Source organism: Anolis sagrei, chromosome 2, assembly GCF_037176765.1.
Source record: "Anolis sagrei isolate rAnoSag1 chromosome 2, rAnoSag1.mat, whole genome shotgun sequence".
NCBI lineage: Eukaryota > Metazoa > Chordata > Lepidosauria > Squamata > Dactyloidae > Anolis > Anolis sagrei.
The window spans coordinates 186586974-186602923 of NC_090022.1; the positions used below are offsets into that span (position 1 = coordinate 186586974).

Here is a 15950-nt window from a genome sequence, read left to right on the forward strand (position 1 = left end):
TTATTTGGAGTGCTTCTACCCCGCCCTTCTCAACCCCCTAGGGGGGAGTCAGGGTGGCTTACAAAAGGCACAATTCGATGCCCAACAGTTCACATAATACAATATACAAAATACAATATAACGACAACAGTTATAACTAATTAAAACAATCAAATTAATACAATAGCAGCAATAAAATCATCTTGTGGTAAACGTTCATAGACAGAATGTTAAAATCTAAAAACTAAACAGATGACACTTGGAACAAGTCTCACTGCATTTGCATTACAGACCATCCCTGATTTATATAAGATTTATAAACAACTCATCATTAAGAACGGAGATGAAGCAACAGGAAATGAGAGAAATCTACCCCTAGGAAGGGAAATTCATTCCTGGAAGAGCTGTTATGGGGAAATGGTGTTTCCACTGAAGTCTTTTCACCAATCCTTATTTCTATAACAAGCCAAAAATTTCAAAATCCAATTATTAAAGGGACACAGTCAGGTGAAATCTTCTGAACAGGGGCAGAGACTGCAAAACAAACACCACATGGGTGTTAACCCTTCCCTTTGTATACAAAGCTAAATAATATATATATTTGGCTGGAGTTACACTTATAAAGACACCTGTTACATACAAATTCAGCTTAAGAACAAACCTACAGAACCTATCTTGTTCGTAACTTGAGGACCGCCCGTACTTCTAGAGCAAGCACAAGTGTGCTGTTTACCTCTAAAAGTATGAGAATTACTTCCCATCTTTTAAAATAATTGTAATTGAGTATATTTGTTTTTAAATAGATATTTTAATTGAAAATTTCAACAGAGAAAAACAAAAATAAAGGAAAACAACAATTCTTATGCACACATCAACACAAACATACAACAACTATATATCAAACTACACAACATACATCTCTAATTACATATAAGTAGAAACTACAAATAAATATACATAAATTTATTTTAAAAGTGGATTTCTTGCTTTCCTTTTTTCAGTTTCTCTATAATTTGTTTTTTTTCTTCCACCTTATATGCAATTTAAGTAATTAAGCATTTTCTAATACATGAAAAGATCCAAACAAAAATGTAAACAGGAAAAAAACATAGTAAGAAAAGAACCAGAATAAGAAAGAACAAATAAAAATGCAACTTTTCTAACAAAGGTTAGACATAATGATGATGATGATGATAATAATAATAATAATACTAATAATAATAATCTTTATTTGTATCTCCCCACAAAGAAATTAAGACGACCACAAAGTGCTAGGCATTACCTTTAAAGCCCTAAATGGTTCAGGCCCAGGCTATTCGAAAAAACTGCATCTACTCTTATAAACCAACTGGGATACTGTGGTCAGTGGAAGAGGCCCACTCTCGGTCCCACCGCCGTCTCAAGTACAGCTGATGGGAACGAGAGGGGGGTCTTCTCCATGATTCCCCCCCCCACCTCTAGACCGCCTTCCCTAAAGAGATAAAAACAGCCCCTCTCTCCCCTCCTTTAAAAAACAATTAGAAATCCACTTGTGCTCTCAAGCATATGGAGAGGAAGAGGACTAGTTAATTACAGTCAACTAATACACCTCTGATCGGATATCACCATTGTACTCTGGCCTGTCGGCTCAGCTGGCACTGAGGACTTTATAGCTCTATAATTAATTTAAATCTTTCAATGAACCTTTAGTAGTTTTATAAATAAAGGTTCATGTTTCTTATGTTGAGATTTTTTTTTTCATATCAGGAGCGACTTGAGAAACTGCAAGTCACTTCTGGTGTCAGAAAATTGGCCGTCTGCAAGGTCATCGCCCAGGGGATGCCCAGATGTTTTACCATTCTGTGGGAGGATTATCTCATGTCCCCACATGAGAAGCTGGAGCTGACAGATTGCAGCTCACCCAGCTCCCTGGATTCAAACCAACCACCTTTTGGTCAGCAGTCCTGCTGGCACAGGGGTTTAATCCATTGCACTACCGAGGGCTCCTTATGTTGAGATAATTTTTATTGTTTAACTGATTATGTACTTTTAGGTCTTATGTTTATAATTTGTTGTTTGATGTCAGGTTGCTTTGGGATTTGGGTTGGGTTGTTTAATGTAGTTGTCTTTGTGGCTGTCTTAATGCATGGAATATTTGCTTTCGTGCTTTTGTTTGTTGGAATCCACCCTGTGTCTCCTTGGGAATATAGGGCAGAATACAAATAAAGTTTATTTATTATTTGATGAAAGTTCTGAAAAAAGTTTCCCCTTTTCTACTGCGCTTAGTTAAGATCTCAGAATCAAATAGGTTCGATGAAACAGAAGAACTGGTCGCTCAGAAAGACATCCTTTATCAGCTTCTGGGAATAGGAGAAAAAGCTTGAAAAGGTGTGAATTTAAAGACTGCTCTTTGTATTTCTAGTATACTTGATATATCAAAGGTTTCCTTTTTGTAGAGCTGGAAAGAGCATGAAATGTCTGAGGTGGAACAATGCATGCTAGGTATCTTTGACTAAGGATCTTTGAAAGGACTAAGAATGGCAGACCTGTGCCACAGTAATTCAATGTATTATTAAGGCATAACCAATAGATCAGATATGGGCAAACCCAGGTCCGGGGCTCGGATGCGGCCTCTTATCTACCTCATCATCAGAAACATCTCTACCTAACGCACAAGGGAGATTATTTCCCAGCCCGACCCCTTCCTCTGAGAGCTGACTAGTTACAGATCCTGGCCATGTAGGGGGGGGAGAGTTCCGAAGAAAGGGGGTGCCATTCAAGTCGTGTGGGGGAGGAGAATAGCGGGTCACAAACATCCCAGGGAGAAGCGCAACAGAGTTCTTGCGACCCTGGAAAAGGTGGGTAGTGGTAGGCTCCTTGGCAGCCCCCTTGGTCTTAAGGTCCTGTTGATCAATGCCAGATCCGTTAATGGTAAGACCGCGGCCATCCAGGACCTGATCCTGGAGGAGAGGGCGGATCTGGCATGCATTACCGAGACCTGGCTGGACGAGCTGGGGGGTGTAAACCTCTCTCAGCTGTGCCCACCAGGTTTTGGTGTGCATCAGCAGGCCAGACAAGGGGGGCGGGGAGGAGGGGTCGCAGTAGTCTTTCGGCAATCCATCGCCGTGATCAGATGCGCTGTCCCACAGGCTTCTGGGTTTGAGTGTGTCCACTTGAAAGTGGGGAGCCGTGACAGTGTGGGGTTCCTGCTGGTGTACCGCCCACCCCGCGACCCAGTAGTTTCCCTGTCTGAGCTAGCGGAGGTGGTCTCTAATTCGGCCTTGGTCTCCCAGCGCCTGGTGGTGCTGGGAGACTTTAACATCCACGCCGAGACCACCCTATCTGGCGCAGCTCAGGACTTTATGGCCACCATGACGACCATAGGGCTGTCACAAATAATATCTGGTCCCACTCATCAAGCTGGACATACTCTTGACCTGGTTTTCGTGGCGGATAACGAAATGATTAGAGTGGAAGATCAAAACATCCTTCCGGTGTCATGGTCTGATCATTATCTGATCAGTTTTAGACTTGCTGCGACCCTTAACCTCCGCAGGGGTGGAGGACAGATTAAAATGGTCCGCCCTAGGAGACTGATGGATCCGGATGGATTCCTGAGGAATCTTAGGGTTCTTCCTGCCTTGGAGCCTGGCGATTCCATCGACGCCTTGGTGACTCTCTATAATGGGGAGATGTCCAGGGCGGTAGATGCGATCGCACCCGAACGCCCCATCTCGTTGCGTCATGACAGGCCATCTCCCTGGTTCACCGGGGAGCTGACTGTGATGAAGCATGCGAGAAGGGGGCTAGAGCGCAAATGGAGGAAATCTCGAGGCGTCTCTGATCGAGCACGGGCTAAAGCCTCTCTTAAGGCATACTCCGTGGCTATACGGGGGGCCAGGAAATCATTCATGACCACCCGTATAGCGTCTGCAGCAAATAGATCGTCGGAGCTGTTTCGGGTCGTGGGGGAACTCCTCCACCCACCTGTGGTGGAGGAGGTCACTGATGACCCAGCAGCTCGGTGTTGTGATTTCGCACACCATTTTGCAGGTAAAGTCGCGCAGATACGCCTTGAGCTTGACTCCAATTCCATCGCAGCGCCTGAAGAGGTGACGGAGGCATCTGCTTGTCCAATTTTGTGGGATTCTTTTAGGCTTGTTCTTCCTGAAACCGTAGAGGAGGTTCTTGGGGCTGTGAGGGCGACCACCTCACCTCTAGACCCATGCCCATCTTGGCTCATTAAATCAGCCAGGGAGGGGTTGGTTGATTGGTTTGTATTGATTGTCAATGCATCGTTGGAGCAAGGGACTTTTCCATCTGGCTTGAAACAGGCAGTGGTTCGTCCACTCCTCAAAAAAGCTTCCCTTGACTCCACGGTGCTGAATAACTACAGGCCAGTCTCCAACCTCCCTTTCTTGGGTAAGGTGCTGGAGCGGGTGGTCGCCTCGCAGCTCCAGGGCTTCCTAGACGATACCAACTACCTAGATCAGGCACAGTCTGGTTTCAGGCCTGGTCATGGCACCGAGACAGCCTTGGTCGCCTTGGTGGATGACCTCCGCAGAGAGCTGGACAGGGGGAGTGTGACCCTGCTGGTTCTCCTGGACATCTCAGCGGCTTTCGATACCATCGATCATGGTATCCTTCTGGGTCGTCTCTCTGGGATGGGCCTTGGGGGCACGGTTTTGTTGTGGCTCCGGTCCTTCCTGGAGGGACGCACCCAGATGGTGAAGCTGGGAGACGCCTGCTCGGACCCCTGGCCTTTGACCTGTGGGGTCCCACAAGGCTCTATCTTGTCGCCCATGCTCTTCAACATCTACATGAAACCGCTGGGAGAGGTCATCCGGAGTTTTGGAGTTGGGTGCCATCTTTATGCGGATGACGCGCAACTCTACTACTCCTTTCCACCTAATTCCAAGGAGGCTCCTCGGGGTGCTGGATGAGTGCCTGGCCGCTGTGTCGATCTGGATGAGGAAGAACAAGCTGAAGATCAATCCCGACAAGACAGAGGTCCTCCTGGTCGATCGTAAACCAGATCGGGGTATAGGGTGGCAACCTGTGTTGGACGGGGTTACACTCCCCCTGAAGCCACAGGTCCGCAGTTTGGGTGTCCTCCTGGATTCTTCGCTTACACTTGAGGCTCAGGTGTCGGCGGTATCCGGGAGGGCCTTTGCACAACTGAGACTTGTGCGCCAGCTGCGACCGTACCTCGAGAAGGCGGATCTGGCCGGGGTGGTCCACGCCTTGGTCACCTCTAGAATGGATTACTGCAATGCGCTCTACATGGGGCTGCCCTTGAAGACGGCTCGGAAACTACAATTGGTCCAGCGGGCAGCAGCCAGGATGCTAACTGGAGCTCATTATCAAGAGAGGTCAACCCTCTTGTTCAAGGAGCTCCACTGGCTGCCATTTATTTTCCGAGCCCAATTCAAGGTGCAGGTGCTCACCTACAAAGCCCTGAACGGTTTGGGACCACCCTACCTGCGTGACCGTATCTCCATCTACGAACCCACACGCTTGCTTCGGTCATCTGGGGAGGCCCTGCTCGTGATCCCACCTACGTCGCAAGCGCGCTTGGTGGGGACGCGGGACAGGGCCTTCTCTGTGGCGGCCCCCCGACTTTGGAATGCCCTTCCAAAAGAGCTTCGTCAGGCCCCTACTCTAGCGGTTTTCAGAAGGAACCTAAAAACTTGGCTGTTCCGATGTGCCTTCACAGATTAGGAATCCTCATCCCAAGTCCTAGATGCACTTTGGCACAACTAATGTTGCTGCACACCGCACTTAATCCTACGTTCCTCCTGCCACCTCAGCACTTTTAACTCTGTACCCCATTGCACTGGCCGAACCAGTTTTTAATAGTGTCTTGATGTATTGTTCATTGTGGTTATTTTGCTTAATTGTTTTGATTTGCTTTGTTTATTGCTGTGTTATGTTTTCTATTGTACTGTGTTTTGAGGCTTCGGCCCGTGTAAGCCGCATCGAGTCCTTCGGGAGATGCTAGCGGGGTACAAATAAAGTTAATAATAATAATAATAATAATAATAATAATAATAATAATAATTGGGCTCTTTTCTCAGGCCCTTCCCTCTCACACAATCTCATCCTTTCTTCTCTCTTTCTGCCCTTCTTACCTCCCTCCCTTACCTCTTATTTCTCCTTCCATCCTTCCTTCCCTTCCACCCTTTTATCCTTCCTTCCCTCCTTCTCTTTCCTCCCTCCTTCCTTCCCTTTCTTATCTCCCTCTTTCTCCTTCCATCCTTACTTCCCTTCCCCCTTTCATCCTTCCTTCCTTTTTTCTTTCCTCTCTCCTTCCCTACCTTTCTTACCTCCCTCTTTCTCCTTCCATCCTTCCTTCTCTTCCACCCTTTCCTCCCTCCTTTCCCCTCTCTCCTTCCTTTCTTCTTTTTTGTCTTTCCTTCCTTCTCCCTTCCCTCCCTCCATTCCCTTCGACCCTTTTTTCCTTCCTTCCTTCTCTTTTTCCTTCCTTCCTCCTTTCTTCCTGTGGAATATTTAGCTGGGAGAAGAGAAGGAAGAGAGGGAACATGAAAGTCATGTTTCAAGATTTAAAAGTGTCCCTTTGAGGAGAAGGACTGGGAAAACTGACTTTCTGCTCTTCTAGAGATATGGAAGCAATGGGTTCAAATGGCAGGGAAAGGGATTCAGCTGAAAAGATGAGTAAGAGCTGTTGGAGAGTGGCATAGGCGGCCTTGGAGTGTAGTGTAGTCTCCTTCTCTGGAGGCTTTTTCACAGAGGCTGTCTATTGGGAGTGCTTTGATTGTGCCTACTTGCATGGCAGGGGTTTAGACTGGATGTCCCTTGGAGCTCTCTTCCAACTCTAGGATTCTATATCAGGAGCAGGAAATACGGGTTCTAATTGATACACTTTTTCTCACACGTCCACCATCTCATCTTGACCAAGGCTAACCCTTTTGGGAGCCAAACGTTTCCCGACTTTCCTTCCCTTTCTGTCTCTGAAAGAGAAGAGGAAGGGGAGGAAAGGGCAGGAAGGGGACTTGGGGAGAACCCCCTCTCTCCCGGCTCACCCACCTCACTCAGGCAATGCCCAAGTTGGAAAGTTTGCCTGTGCCTGGAGTAGACCATAAAGTGGTATAACAAAGGTTTTGTAAGCAGAAGTCCCAGGTACAATGCATAGAATATCAAGGTAAAGTTGGGAAAGACCACTTGTCATAAGACTTGGATGGATGCTGGCATTTGGTGAAGAACCACAGAGCAACAGTGGGAATTCTGCAACCTTCCAAATGGTATGGACTGCAAATCCCAGTTTCTTACCCTTGGCCATGGAATTGCTATTTAATGTCATCAGGAAGGCCACATAGGTCCCACCTGTCTGGCTCAGTATCAGGCAACTCCTTGTGCAAAAGCATAGGGTGTTCCAAGAACACACATGGAGCTGCCATTATCTCAATATGGCAGTAAAACTGATCTTTTGCCATTCCTTGCAATGAGGAGGAGGCTAGATTACAATCAGATTTAAAAAGTAAAAAATTAGAGCAAAAGTGGCGCATACATTGCAAACTCTAAAAGCAGGAAAATGCCTCATTCCAGAAAGACACTCAGCTCTAGAAGAGGCTGGTTCTTTCACTCTTTAATACCACTAACACAAACACAACAATTTATCTGGCACATTCTAGATCATTGATCCAAAAACTCATGCCAGGTATATGTTTCTGTAAGATGGCAACAACATGTGCAATCCCAACATGAATGAACTGTTTATTGTACCAGCGATAGGAAATGACATCAAATAATATACAACCTTTAAAAGTACAATAAACAATTTCCAATATAAACTTTAAAGCATATTAAAACATAATACTTCTGAATCAAATCTTATTAAATACTTCCTTTTGGTTTAATGTGCCATTCCCATTTTATATGGCAGCAAGGCATGATAGCAAGCAGAAAACAAGCTCATTCAATTTATATTCAATGAGCCATGAGTAACATCTCTCCTTCCACCTCCCTGCTGTTTATATTTGAAGTGTCTTTGCTGTACACCCTTCCACCCCACCTTTTACCTCCAAGTGAATTCTTTTCAAACTTTCCAAAGTTTGTGTGAATGCCTCCTCCTTCAACCAGATAAGATCTGCTTTGTTTCACAATACCTTAGGGTGTCACTTAGCTGATTGGTTTTACTATAACTTTCAGAGAGCTAGCAGGCAGATCCAAAGAGAATAGGTAAATAATATATCCTACATATATCCTGCCTTCTTGTCTGCATGGATACAGGAAAAGTGCACATCCAGAAGACCCCATATGTGGTTAGAACTGTGAGAATCTGTTCAGTATCATTGTATTTGACCCAGATCCTATCCCCATTGTCATCTTGGTTTTGTCACTGGCTGTGCTGGCTGGAAACAATGGGAATTGGAACCCAATATCTCTACACAAAAGAAATTGTATAATGGATTCCTTGTGAACAATTCGCACAAAACTCCATCTGGAAAACTACCGTTTTCCTTTTGGGTCCTCGGTGAATTGAATCAACAATTGATTTGGCGAGGCTAGTTGTGAGACAAATCCAAGACTGACTAGTCAGCAAGTTCTATTAATGGAACTTGCTCTAGGAATAGCTGCCGACTGACTAGACAAATATCTATAAAAAAATGCAACCCTAGCCTACTCTGGGACCCTCAGCGGTAGTTCAATCAGCAAGTGATGTTTTTCACAGCACAGATATCTAAGCATTGTTACCTATGAATACACTAAGATACTAGTGAAGGCAGAGTTATGGCAACTAATAGAAGAATTGGCAACTCAAGATACTCTTATAGCTATTTTTATTTCAAAAACTGAGCACTGGAAATTGTGGCTGTCAGCTTGGGCACCAGAATTGATTCCAGAAAACATCTTGTGCTGGTTCTTTAATGGGACTGTCAGCTCTTTGTGAGTTGCCGAGCTTGAATCTGGGAAGAACTGTGAGAGCAGTGTTACTTACTGAATAACACAATTAACACAACAGGGAAGCATTTTTGGGGGAACGGTGGCAAGAAAAAAGGGATTTTTGGTAGCAGCGCCCTCATTATGGGTTACATAATGAACAAGAAGCATTTAGTGGTTTTGAACAAGGAGCATTTCGTGGTTTTGATGGAAGATCTCAGCTACATGCTATTTTGAATAATATCCCAGGGACTGTTTACAGTATGACTGACCAGCCATGCTACTCAGTTTTGCTTTGTCACTGTTGCCATTGATTTAGAAGTGAGCCAACATTAAGAATTTGCCTGTATTCATAAATAAACAAATGGGATCTGAAACCAAGACAGATGATATTTTATAGAGTTTTAAAGCATTGCTGAGCTACTGAATTATTTTGTTTCCTAAGCTTTAATAGTCCATTGCAGTTCTTTGTAGTTTGGGGCTGCGGGCACTGAGCTGATGCGTCAGCTCCAGTTTTTAGTCCGTATCTGGAAATAACTACCCATTGTTGAACACTATTCCTCAAATAGCTTTGGCATCCTGGATAGATCCTTTGAAGACTAGATTCACCCCTGCCCCTTCCAAGGACACAACCAGCTATCCAATATAGTCAGAGCTATAATCTGTCGTGAATTCTATATTATTGTGGTGGGGATGAGTTCTACAGCCCATATTTTGTACACAAGCCAAACAAATTGTTATATTTTTTAAGTTTATCCTGCTTAGGGGAAAGACCCATGTCGAAACTCAGTGAATGTTCACTTGAAATCCAAATCAGCCTCCTTCTTCTCTGCAGTTCTGACTTCTGTGGCTGCACTATGTGTACAAAGAGAACACCTATCCTGGAACTCACCTCTGTCGGTAACTGCGGTATTCCTGCTCTCGATTGCTGTTGATTTTGGGAAGTTCAGAAGGCTTAAAGGCATTTGCAAATTCTATAGAATAGACATGACCAAAGAGCTGTTTCTGGAATGGGAGGTTGATACTCGGCTCCACCTCACACTTGCAGGAGTTCTTCGGAAGGAGTCTGTGAAGAGAGAGGCCCAGGTCAATATGTTTATCAGAAGGATTTTCAGCACTGGCTGTATGCCTAATCAATTTAAGATATAGGAAACCCATTCTGCTCTGCAAAAGACATACATCAATGAATCAGTCTACTTTCAAGAATAATAAATAAAATGTGTGTCACAAAGGATCTGGATGTTGTTTACATTATAGGACGTCTCTTGCCAAAGATCCAGTCTTACATACATACATGTGCATTATTCTCAAGATGAATTCAACCACCGTCATTCAGATATGTAGCTTCTCAGTGAAGAGGGGGCATGAGAAAAGCCTTCCACAAGGATGGTAAAACACCAAAACATCTGGGCATCCCCTGGGCAACATCCTTACAGACGGCCAATTTTTCCACACTAGAAGCAACTTGCAGTTTCTCAAGTCACTCCTGACACAAGAAAAAAAAAAGTGGAGAGGGAACTGTAACTGGAAGATTTCTAATGCAGAAGTGGTCAGAAGGTTAAAAGAACCAGCGTAGTGTAATTGTTTGAAAGCTGGATCAGGACTCTGGGGCCCCTTTAAAGCAGATAATGTGGGATTTTATTCTGCAGATAATGTGGGATTATATTCCAGTTTAAAGCTGATAATGTGGGATTTTATTCTGCTGTGTGGGGCAGAATAAAATCCCACATTATCTGCTTTAAACTGGAATATATGGCAGTGTGGACTCAAATAACCCAGTTCAAAGCAGATATTGTGGGATTTTCTGCCTTAATATTCTGGGTTATATGGCTGTGTGGAAGGGCCCTAGAAGACCAGAAACTGAATTTCTGTTCATCCATGGAAACCCACTAGGCGATCTTTGGGAGGCCGTATGCTCTCAGCTTCAGAGGAAGGCAATGGCCACCCCTCAGTGGGAATCTCCAAGAGAGGTCACCACAACTTGGAACTGACTTAAAGGGACAGAGAAACAAAGAATATCTGTGAATTTCCTGGGAAAGAGAAACAATTTTTCTAATTTGACTTCTAACAACAGTATACAAAACAAATGAAGGGGGCAGACATAAATACTTCAGCCTAGCTATGTTGTTGAAAGAAAGCTTAGGCTAGGAATGTATTTTTGTGCATTAGGAATGTTAGCCCCAGTCAGAGCTTGGGCTTAGGTTTACTATTATGTCCTTGACATGATGCTCTAATGGGTAGAGCTCAAGGTTCTGGTTTTTTAAATAGAAAATCCCCCAAAATATACCTTAACCTGCTGTAGCATAAGCAAACTTTTTAAAAGCCTCCATGTACAATATTTCCCAAACACATATAGGAGCTGCATTTCATCAGCAATTGCTATTATAAACCCAGGGACTGATCTCCTGGTACTCAGGAGAGCAGTGGACAAGACAGGGGACAGGCTCCTTACTCCAGAATCTCCTCCTTTATCCGAAAAGCAATGTGGGCATATTTCTTCTCCGGCACCAGGAGGTGGCTGTTCAACAGCTGTTCCGGCATCCGGACAGGCCCACGTCTCAGGTCCACTGTGCTATAGGGCTTTGGTGACCACACATGAAGGTAGAGGAATGCCAGAGATGCTGTCAGCACCATCAGCACACACAAGGACTTTTGGACTGGACGCATCCTGGAGGAGAAGGAAGATGGGGCAATGGGAGACAGAGGGAAGCAGAAAGGGATATTAGAATGGTGGAAACACCCATTAACCCAACAGCAAGAAAAGAGTTTTCAATCTCAGTAGGTAAATCTCAGTTTAAACACTCCATCAAGTTGAAGAACAAAAGCAGAGAAAAGAAACAGGGTGATTGGAGTCATCATAGCTAGTATAGATTTTCTGAGCAATCATGCATTATTCTGTTCTCCCTGTTGTAACACAAAGTATTTTGAGATGGTTTGCTCTTGAACAGGCAATTCAGATCCATTCACTTTATAATAGATTTGATACAGGCAGAAATACAAATTCCTAGAACTGGATTGCTGAAAGAATCAATATCACTGCTTGCATTTTTAAATTCTTTTTGGTGAGTGGCCCTGGGAAAGTGTCATGGTACAAAACTAATAAACAAAAAGTTTAGCACTACACACTGTAAGCAGAGTTTACAGAGTTATGTAGGCATGACCGAGTGACAGCCACACTCAGTTTCCGCCCTAGCTAAGCATGTGTATCTTCTAGATTTACAGATGTTGTTGAATTTCAACTTCTTTCATCTCTTTCCACTTAATATACTGGCTAGGGATGATGGAGGTTTCAGTCACAAGAATGTCTGGCATTGGCCCAGTGCTGACACCAATTCTTTGTCCAAAAGGCTACTACTTTGTCATGGATAATTGGCCTTAAAAGAACACATATGCTTCAGTAATTCATTGCGATTCATGGACTTGAGTCACCATTTTCACCAAAGGAGAGAATAGAAAAATGGATATTAAAATATCATGGAAAAGATTGCTCAAATTAGAATCATAGAATCATAGAATCCTAAAGTTGGAAGAGACCTCATTAGCCATCCAGTCCAACCCCCTGCCAAGAAGAAGGAAAAGCACATACAAAGTACCCCTGACAGATGGCCATTCAGCCTCTGCTTAAAAGTCTCCAAAGAAGGAGCCTCCACCATTATTAAAAGAAATTCAAATACTCTAAAGCAGTGGTTCCCAAACTGCATTCTGTGGAACTATAGCGTTCCAAGGAAGCATCACAAAAGAAAAAAGAAAACTTATTTTAAAATGTATATGGAAGTCTGACGATCTTATTGAAATTAAATGTACTTTTGCTCTAAAAACAAAATTGTAATATCTTTATTTCCAAACCTACATTATATTAAAAATGGCAATATGAGTAGCTGAAAGAAGGAAGAGGTTTGTGGGTTCACAATGCTTAGGGACAGAGTTAGGGGTCCATGAGGGGGGGGGGTCTTCTGAAGGGTTCCATGAGCAAATAAATTGGGGAACCCTTGGTCTTGGAAGCTCAGCAGGGTCAGCCTTAGTTAGGACTTGCTGAAGGCTTTATTTCAGAGAAAAGGACTGTCAAAACCTGGGGGGGGGGGGGGGGAACTATGGATTTCACCATAAGTCAGTGGTTCCCAAGTCAGTGGACCACTTTGACCAGGGACCACTTGACTAGGGACCACTCTCTAACATTAGTACCAAAAGGGTTACAAATTGGTTTTTGGTCAACTTTAGATTCAGTTTGGTTATTTGGGGTGCTGATTTGGAAAATTGCATTGGATAGACCACATCAGCTCTAGTTTCTGATACAGAACATATGCCATCCAGTAGTTGCCATCTGCACACCCAGAGAAAACTATATTTAATAATCTAGAGCTGCAGACCTTATTTTAGGTCTCGCAGCCCACCAGTGGGCCATGGCCCAGAGGTTGGGAACCACTGCCTTTATGTCCACAAGCATCCTGAAGATAGACACATATGATAACCTAATGTAAATTGCTCCCGTCTTAAAAAAACCCGAAAAATAGTTATGCATGTCCTTTCAAGTTGGCAGTCAATTTATGGAGGACCCACTGTATTTTCTTAAGCAATGAAAAAGGTACATTTCCACCCTTCATCTTCTGAGTAAACTAATCCTCACCCACCCCATAAACCTCTTCAATCCGTCTTGCCTACCTGCTTCCAGTACAGAAAGCTCCCCTTCTGGGCTATCAATGAGCTTTTGCAAAACTTCCTCCCTCAAGACACTGTTGCATAAAACACATATGAGTTATCCAGGGAAAGACACTCATGTTACAATCAAGGAAGTCTTGTGTGAGTCTGGCGATCATTTGCATCTACCCACACACGCACTTTTTCTTTATTCAGCAAAGAAAATTATACAGACGATGGTAGAAAAAAATACAGGATGCAAAGGAATAAATAACTAATAGGAATTTATACCCACAAAGGTGCTCAGCGCATCATACAAATGGTTAATTTGACAATTTTCTGCTTACAAACTAAAAAAGACATGATCCACAAGGACATTCATGGAGTACCCATATGCTGACAGATGATTTGACGGCACATAACACACACTCTCATATTGAAGAAAACAGTTTGCTTAGGCATGCAAAATGTGTTATGTTCCTAGTGAATTCAGGGTAAGTTCTGAGGTGCCTTGACATGTTCTGCTGATCTGATAACAGCCACAAACAAATTGATCAAAGACTTGAAAGGCGTAGTCAACCGCTTTTCGCTTTGCTTCAAGCTAGTATGGGTCCAGCTTCTGGATTACACATGTAGAGTCTGTTCTTCCCTTCTAACCTTCCTCAGTTATTACCTTCCCCAGTAATGTACATTCAATTTATCTTGTAACAAGCATGCCTTGGTTTTGAGACGAGTACAGCATGTCATACATCATCATTCGTGTTTTCACTGCCCCCTTCACTGCTCATGTTTATTTTCTAAAGGCATGACGAGCTTAAAGAGCAAACCCTTCTCCGTGTCTCCATTAAGACTTGAATCTCCTACAAGGATCAATCCAGCAGGACCACTAGTGGCTTCCACATCAGTGACATAGCAATTCCATGCCAAGTTTTAGGGCTCTTCCACATAGCCCTATATCCCAGAATATCAAGGCAGAAAATCCCACAATATCTGCTTTGAACTGAGTTATATATATTCCATTTCAAAGCAGATAATGTGGGATTTTATTGAGCTGTGTGGAAGGGGCCTTACTCAAAAGTTTAAAGAAGCTGTCCAAGGTACCTAATCTTGAGTTCAACAGGGGCTTTCCACATAGCCTTATAACCCAGAATATCAAGGCAGAGCATCCCACAATATCTGCTTTGAACTGGGTTATCTGAGTCCCCACTACCATATATTCCAGTTCAAAGCAGATAATGTGGGATTTTCTGCCTTGGTATTCTGGGATATAGGGCTGTGCGGAAGGACCCCCAGAATATCAAGGCAGGTAATTCACAATATCTGCTTTGCATTGGGTTATCTGAGTCCATATTGCCATATAATCCAGTTCAATGGGTGGAAGGGGCCTTAGATAGCAGCTTTAAAGTCTGAGCTAAAACCCGAAGCTGATCCATCACTTTGCTGACATGAAAGCCACTATTGGACCATGCATGGGGACTTTTTGATTAGCAAGATGTCACAGTCCATGCCTTTATACACATCAGGATTCCTGGTTTCCTTTTACTTTAGTGGCAGTCATCACCACTAAAATAGATTTTCTGAGCAACAAAAGATGACTGTGAGCTCTCCCTGTTTGAATGCAAATTAAAACACTATTCAGACTTGAATGGGAAATTAAGATCCATTCACTTTATAAAAGATCCACTCCAGGTAGAGATGAAAAATAAATTAGTCCTGAGAAACTGAAATAATCAATATTGCTACCTGCATTAAAAAAAAAAAAACCTTGGTGAATGGCTATGGAACAGAGGCGGCCCTAGGTAATTTTCAACGGTAAGCAAACAGTATTTTGGCGCCCCCCACCCAACTAATCACTGATATATATTTTCTGTTCATTGTGGGAGTTCTGTGTGCCATATTTGGTTTGATTCCATCATTGGTGGAGTTCAGAATGCTCTTTGATTGTAGGTGAACTACAAATCTCAGTAACTACAACTCGCATATGTCAAGGTCTATTTTCCCCCAAGAGCGCCTCAAGAGTGCCCCTGGGCAAAATCAACTATACTGCAAATGCTTACTTTGCATAATGGGTTGAGCCACTCCTGCTATGGAAGTATGCCATAGTACAAGCCTGCACTTCTAAATAGTAGCATTACACACTGCAAGCAAAGTTCCAATATATCTAGACACAACTGAGTCTCAGCCCCCTTCTTCACACTACCCTATATCCCAGGATCTGATCCCAGATTGTCTGCTTTAAACTAGATTATATGAGTCTACACTGCCAAAGATTATCTGGAGATTATCTGGAATCAGATCTTGCGATCCAGGAGCAGTATGGAAGGAGCTTCAGAGTTTCCAACTTCAGAGTTCCCACTCAACACATTTACAGCAGAGGGACAAGTTACGACTTCTCTTTTCATTTGAGGTCACAGGAGAGCATCCCAACTGGGATTTGTTCAACATAAGCATGGGCT

At 43.5% G+C, this 15950-nt stretch overlaps 1 protein-coding gene across 4 annotated transcripts in view; it reads right to left on the reverse strand.

Moving 5' to 3' along the window:
- B4GALNT1 (beta-1,4-N-acetyl-galactosaminyltransferase 1) overlaps positions 1–15950 on the reverse strand; it is a 92530-nt gene that overhangs the window by 29523 nt on the left and 47057 nt on the right. For 3 of the 4 annotated variants that reach the window (XM_060762966.2, XM_060762970.2, XM_060762969.2), the window contains exons 2-3: positions 11312–11527; positions 9752–9925 (exon numbers count right to left, since the gene is read on the reverse strand). In XM_060762966.2, coding sequence (XP_060618949.2) covers positions 9752–9925; positions 11312–11527 — 390 coding nt within the window. Of the gene's footprint in view, positions 1–9751; positions 9926–11311; positions 11528–13518; positions 13540–15950 lie in introns of those variants that run through there. The other variant, XM_060762971.2, reaches the window with a different exon arrangement.